The sequence below is a fragment of the Musa acuminata genome, chromosome BXJ1-9, assembly GCF_036884655.1.
Source record: "Musa acuminata AAA Group cultivar baxijiao chromosome BXJ1-9, Cavendish_Baxijiao_AAA, whole genome shotgun sequence".
In the NCBI taxonomy this organism is placed as follows: Eukaryota; Viridiplantae; Streptophyta; class Magnoliopsida; order Zingiberales; family Musaceae; genus Musa; species Musa acuminata.
Window position 1 is genome coordinate 5537369 of NC_088335.1, and position 6927 is coordinate 5544295.

The 6927-nt window shown below is 42.9% G+C and overlaps 2 protein-coding genes across 2 annotated transcripts; both read left to right on the forward strand.

Moving 5' to 3' along the window:
* Nucleotides 1–186: 186 nt before the first annotated feature.
* Nucleotides 187–1258, forward strand: LOC135594222 (uncharacterized). The gene has a single exon (XM_065084626.1). It carries the CDS (start codon nucleotides 386–388, stop codon nucleotides 1139–1141), a length of 756 nt encoding a protein of 251 aa, XP_064940698.1. The 5' UTR covers nucleotides 187–385; the 3' UTR covers nucleotides 1142–1258.
* Nucleotides 1259–3467: 2209 nt separating this feature from the next.
* Nucleotides 3468–6285, forward strand: LOC135592713 (glutathione S-transferase TCHQD-like). The gene is made up of 3 exons (XM_065082345.1): nucleotides 3468–3625; nucleotides 5052–5262; nucleotides 5374–6285. The coding sequence occupies exons 2-3, from the start codon at nucleotides 5054–5056 to the stop codon at nucleotides 5960–5962; spliced, it is 798 nt and encodes a 265-aa protein (XP_064938417.1). The 5' UTR covers nucleotides 3468–3625; nucleotides 5052–5053; the 3' UTR covers nucleotides 5963–6285.
* The last annotated feature ends 642 nt before the right edge of the window (nucleotides 6286–6927 follow it).

The following is a 6927-nucleotide window of genomic DNA, read 5'->3' on the forward strand; positions in this document are numbered from 1 at the left end:
CACCGAGATGACCTTTTGATCTTTGCTTCAGTTTCACCCAAGCCTCATGAAGGAGTCATGATGGCTTTCTGCCATGTTCCTTTCTCGAAAGAAAGAACCAAGTGAAACCTGCAAATCATCTCTTTCGGACTAATGCATTTATGTCGACTTCCTCAGGTTTTCTGTGTGATGAATGCATGGTTTTGGCAAGTAGAATTCAGTTCCATGTTTCCCTGCTTTGTACTCTTCAACAACAGATCCACGTAGGGGCCTTAGTTGACAAGTTCTCTTCATGCTGTTGGGCAACTTCTTTTCCTTGAAATATAGGCAGTATTTTACAGGTATGACAATGAAGTAGAAGCAAAGCATCGAACACATCATCATCTTCTTCTTCTTCGCCACATATATGCGTTCATCTCCTTTGCGTAGGGATTCTGCCGTTGAAACTATGGAAGGCCAAGCATCCTCAGTTCTTGGAGAGGTGGACACGACTCGTCCCTTCCGCTCGGTGAAGGAGGCCGTCGCAGTTTTCGGCGAGCGCTTTCTTGCAGGCGATGCTGCTCCTCCTCATAAGGCCCATGCAAATGCCGAACCTGACATCACTCTGAGGCCAACTTGCTCACTTCCAGCTCCAAAGCCAGCTTATTCGGCATCCTCCTCACCACTTTCCTACACCTCTTCTGCCTCTCACTTCATCCGATGTAAAGACGATGAGACCACAGTTTTCAGCTGTCTGAGAAACCTGGCGGCAGAACTGGAGGAGATGAAGCGAGAGCTCAGGATTCTGAAGGAGAGAGAGTCTGAGACCGCAAGAGCAATTGCCGCCATCAATTCCCAACTCCACAAGAGCATGTCTAAACTGGCAGAGATTGAGGCGGCAGAGAGTGCAGTGTCGATAGAGCAGCATGCTAAAGCTCGGAGCGAGCGATGGCAAGATGACAGACCAAGGGACATGGAAGAAAGACTCGAGTATCTCCCATGCTTGGGTCAAGCACTCAGTCTTGCGGAGATAGAAGACCACTTGGGTGGAAGAAGAAAGATCAAGCTGCGAAAGAGGAAGCCAATCATCCCACTGCTCGGAGATCTTTTGTCCAGGGAAAGAGAGTCCTCTGATCTCAACAGCTCTGTTTACAGTCGCTCTTCCTTTTACAGCTTTAGCTAATCTTCTCCATGCACTTTTCCCTTTGGCTTCCTGTAGTGTGTGCTATGAACTCTGCTCGCTGTAAACATCGATGTAAGCCTTTTGTCAATCTATCCAATTAATAATGTGCTTATGATATCCATCAGCGAGAAAATGTTTATGTCATGAGAGAAGAAGAAGAATGTGTTCGTGATTACGTATGATCCAAAGTTCCTGCCACCTTCAATTACAGGCTTGCAGTTGGCGATGGGGCTTCGCCAGAGCATCTCATGCAACAGCATCAGCCCTATATAGAATGCTGTTGAAGCTTAGATGTCGCTCCGCTCTTTCCTCTCTCTGCTTCATGGGTGGTCCTTGTTTTACGTGAGCCTCTGTTGAATGCTTCAACCTTCTTCTCTCTCCAAGGGAGACGGTCTTCTCCCTCCTTCCACTTCCAGCGACCAGCTGGAGATCGCGCGCATCACAGAGGACAATCGATGCAGATGTGATCGGAGTGCATCCACAGATCGAAAAGATCGTGTTGGCGGCAGCCTCTGCTTGGCACCAATGCCGCCCAGCGGGGGCAGGGCCCGTAACATCTGCATCTGGTTCATCTCCTGCCTCTTCTTCCTCATCATCCTCGCCGGAGGAGCATTTCTCGTGCTGTTCGTCACCTTGCCTGAAACGAAAGACACAGTCTGGTTCCCAATCGCCGGCATGGTCCTAGTGGGCATCCCCTGGGTCTTCTGGTTCATGACATGCATCTACCGATCCATTACGCCAGAAAGACGCGGAGGAGGAGACAGACCGCCGACCAAAGCTGAAGCTGTGCCGGGTGGTGCAACGCCCACTAAAGCGGCTGCCACCGCCGCAGGTGACTCCCCTGTTGCCTCTCCTGGCGGTGCAAGGAGGGTGAGGTTCGGCAACGCTACCCCCATCGGCGCCAAGACCGACGCGGTAGATATAAGCGCGACTTCGCCGGGAGGAGAGGCCAACGCAGACACGCATGCCACGGTTGCATCAAGCGAGGGTTCGTCTCTCAATTCGCCCGAGAACGAGACGGCTTTGGCCGTCGCCATTTCCTGACCATGGGATGACCAGCCCCAGTTTTGCGACCATGAATTGAACTCCTCCTCTGCTCCCGTGAACTCATTGAAGCATTAGATGAAACGAGGCAACTCCAGAATGTGATCGAAGGCCATTCGTTCCTAAAATCGTTATTCATCGACTCATATAGATCTTGCCTTCTCTCTTCCAACCACATCATCGAGGAAGAGATGCTGTCTGAGACTACTTCTTCCTCTATCTCAATCTTCACCCTACAGTTTGGCTCATCCTTCCGTCGAATACATTATTCCAGCTTCAGCATAGAAGGGTTTGTGGACGAAGGAAGAAGCTTTCATCCTTCTATTTGTACTGTAAGTGTCACCGATCGGACTCTCGCTGTGTCATCTTTCTTCTATGCTTGTGAGATCAAATGAGTTAATGATCGTGATCTTTTGCTGCACATTAAACTGGCAGATGAGAGAGGAACATATATTCTTTGGTGTCATCGTTAGACTCGTTTACTCCTAAGCAGGAACTCAATGATCATAGCAGTATGGTGAGGTGACAGAGAAAGAAGAGAATAATAATGAGAGATTATGAATGGAAGGGCGATAAGAAATAATAATTATTTTCGGTCATCGTTATATTTTAATGCTGATGAACGAAATTAAATATATTTGATAATAAATGAAATCAAGAGGGTAATTTATGAATCGAACCGATGGGGAAACCAATGCTGACAGCAAATTGACGCAGACATCACAGAAGCCCAACGAAACATTGCCTTACACTGCTTGAGCTCATCACTTACTCGCTTTCACGGTCAACTCCGCTCCTACTTCTTTGACCACCAACAATTGCTGTCGAACAGCCGACAGCAAATTCTGCCGCATCCTCCGTAGACACGTGTCCTTTTCCGTTTACGCCGACGGAATCCCGTGACTTTGACCGGATTCTGGTCAACGTTGTCAGGTGATGCCACCATTATGACGCTTTGAAATTACATATATGCCCCAAATACGATTTCTTTATTGCGTAATATATATAAAAAAGTTGAAATTACCTATTTATCCTCAAGAAGACCATTATTGCATATATAATTAATTATCTATATGAAATTATAATGCACTTAATCTCCCATAATCTTTGGCGACTGAATTCCAAAGTTAAATGTCTCAAAGAGAATCATCAAGTAATATTTTTATATCGTTCAGTGAATTTACGCGTTCTATATATATTTTTTCCGACGACAAGAAATTTCTTCCTGTAGGCAAATGGATAGAAGGGTATATATGTAAAAGTAGAGCGGCGACGACGCTGCGGTGGAAGGCAACGAGAAAAGGCGACCGAAAGAAGGGAAGCAAGGAAAAAGTTCCCCCCCTACTTTATTGTCTTGCAGCTCAAAAGGCGACGCCACCCGGCGGATCTCCACGAATTGGCCACGCTGCTCGCAATTCCTCCGTTCTCGCCGAGTTCAAGGTACGCTCCCTCTCCTCCTCCTCCTCTTCCTTCTCCTCATGCTGTTCTGGATTTTGCTTTCTGCATCTCGATTGCTGTTATTTTGGTGATGTTTCCCAAGAGGCAAAGATGGAGAGGCGACGCTTTGTAGGATCAAGAAATCTTTTTTCCTTTTTGATTCGTTTTCCTTTTCTCGGTTGCCATATATGTACGATGTTAAGGAAATTGAATGATGGAAGATTTCCATGGGGAGATAGATTACTTTCTCCCACCCCGAAGGACCACGAATTGGGTGTCGATTTTTAGGGAAATGCGACGAACTGCCGATTGCGGCATCCTGATCATACTGATTGCAGAGGCTACTCGTTGACATAACTTGTGTTAGTACTGTTAACTATTGTGGTCAGTCACTTACTGAAGATTGTATGCGCTTACGTTTCTTGGATTCTATCTTATGCGACATATGTAAAGATTAAGCCTTCATGAATCAATAAGAATTTAGGAGTTGGGTAAAAAAGAAGACACACTTGATTCTTTTGCTGATTGTTTTTAACTATGCCGTAGTTATATCTTGAGAGACGTAATGGAGTAGACATGACAAAGATCCATTTGAAAATTGACCTTTGATTTTGTAGTGAAAATAGAGTGCATAGGGAGGTGACATGAGCATGGCAATCTTTGGTGTGGTAAATGGCATAGCAATTTTTTCTTTTCACCCTCAATTCTTATCAAAATTGTGGTGTCCTGCTTCCATGTCAAGTTTCTACATATCATTTTGATCTTGAATGTCAGGGATGATAGTGACATTTTCTCCAACTTAGTTTAATGACAAGCTAGCTTCAGTGGCTAAGTTTCTTCTCTCTCTCTCTCTATAATTAGCATTTTTCAAAAATAAGTGTTCGTTCTAATATCAAATTTGTCAACAAGATCTTTGGAAGTCTGAGGTTCTTCTTGATATCTCTGGAATATTTGCTACAGTACTTTCTCCCCTTGTTGTTGTGGATGCATATTTGTATGCACCTTTGTTAGTTTTACTTGATTTAGAATTTTTTTTCATTAAGCCATTATTGACACATGATACAACAAGTGCTCCTCGAGCGAAAAGCTTCTGTTTCTCTTCTTCCATGACCATTATCAAACTTCCTTGCTTCACATTTGGTGATGGCTAACACATCTGAGAGATGACTGTCCAAGTGTAGCTATACCATTTATGATGACCTAGTTCCAATAATAGATATTGCATCATCACTTGAGAAACAAAGATTTGGCACCATCTTTTCCTTTTCAACATTCATCTCTAAGATAAAAGATAAGCAATTTTCGAAATCTGCTAGATGTTTGAGATTTATGTGACTGATTATGTCTTGGTCCAATTAGCTTATTTTGTTTCTGGTATCATAATTATTTAGGGAATTGAAATTGATCGGATAATTACATGATCATGCAGTCATGCAGCTCTATCATCATCCTTACTCGATGGACAGCCAGAAAGTGCGGCTAGCACTAGAAGAGAAGGTGATTGATTACACATCCTATCATGTTAATCCTCTGACCGGGAAGAATATGGATGTGTCATTCTTCCGCACGAATCCATCTGCAAAACTTCCTATCTTCCAAAATGGTTCTCATGTCATTTTCCGTGCTATTGATATTATCCAGTAAGTTTATTATCTTAATGGTATCTTCTTTAAATATGTGGCCTAGTTCTTTGCTTTATGGCATGTTTCGCGAAAGAAAAGTCACTCATAGTAGCACCTGATTGTAACAAGGTACATAGAGAAACTCTCGGTTTCCCTAAGTGGTGAAGATAATCCCATTAGTAGCAAAGTCATGGAATGGATGGAGAAAATCGAAGATTGGAGTCCCAAAATATTCACTCTCGCTCACATCCCAGCCAAATGTAGGCTGTTTGTTTCCAAATTTGTGCGGCGTGTAGTAATTGCTCGGATGGCCCAAGCTCCAGATCTGGCTAGTGTCTACCATGTAAAACTTCGAGAAGCCTATGAAACAGAAGACAAGTTGAAGGACCCTCAAAATTTGAAGCAAAGTGAGGAAGAGCTGTCTAGTCTTCTTGATGATGCAGAAGCTCAACTGAGTGTGACGACATATCTTGCTGGTGAATATTTTACCATGGCAGATTCAATGTTTGTGCCAATTCTGGCAAGAATTGCTCTTCTGAATCTAGAAGAGGAGTATATAAGTTGCAGGCCCAAGATAGCAGCCTACTATAATCTGGTAAAGCTCAGGCCGAGCTACAAAAAAGTCATTGGGAGATATTTCGGTGGATGGAGAAAGTACCGAACACTTTCTAAAACATCATGCTTTCTTTGCATAAGAAGCATGTTCCGGAAGTACTAGAAAAAATGCCACTTGACAACTTTTGTTCAAAGAGACCAGTTTGTGCAGTGTCCAATAATAACTGAATGTGGAATAAGCGGAAGCAGTGTTTGGGATTTGCTTGCTGTTGAAGAGATAAATTTCCTCCAAAATCTTTTATAGGATACTAAAGCAGACAGTAAAGTTTGGGTGTAGCTTTTCCATTTGGATGGGCACCTCCATCTTTTTCATGTATTACTCTCTGCGCCTGCCCTTGTAATATGCTTCATGTTCTTGTGTACATAGTTGAATTGATTAGAGAAAATTTTATTGCTGTGGCATTAGGAGCATCTGTTTGTAGCTAATGTTTATATTGTTTGTTGGATATTATTTTACCATTGCTGAAGATTGCTTTTTCACAACTTGAGAAATTAGTCCACCATTGCATGCAAGTATTGGTCAATTCAGGTGATTCTTTACTACTTGGTTTTGAAAGATAGTTGTGTAACACATAATGGAACTACAATCGAGTTGTGTCCAGAGGACTCCTTATAATCTTAAGTTTTTCTTCTTCAGACTTCCCTCTTAACTAGTAATCTGACACAACAATCTGAAATGCCATTACATGGACTTGTGACTACCATCTTCTTCTGCTATTTTGTTGTCAAACATATCCAAATTAGACAAGTAGCAGCTCCAACAAGGCTTTGATCCGGTGAAAACATATACATGTAACATAGCAATTTAGACTAGCATAGGGTTGTGAGGGATGCCAAAATAGCACAACATCTGAAATAATATAACGACGAAGCTTCATGTTTCTGATGGAAAGACATGAAGCTTGGACACAGACCTAGATAAATACAGAATAAAGCATGGCTGTGTGGTGGGAGACTAATTTCTCCATGTAGCACAGTAACAATGCATGACAACGTTCTATTCAAGCTCGGATTTATTTAGAAATGCAAATAGATCCACGATTGGAATTATTGGTTTGCAGAATCAAA

Coding starts and splice junctions, on each gene's coding strand:
- LOC135594222 (XM_065084626.1), top strand. CDS start 386: ATGCGTTCATCTCCTTTGCGTAGGGATTCTGCCGTTGAAACTATGGAA.
- LOC135592713 (XM_065082345.1), top strand. CDS start 5,054: ATGCAGCTCTATCATCATCCTTACTCGATGGACAGCCAGAAAGTGCGG. Junction 5,263..5,373: donor CGTGCTATTGATATTATCCA/GTAAGTTTATTA, acceptor GATTGTAACAAG/GTACATAGAGAAACTCTCGG.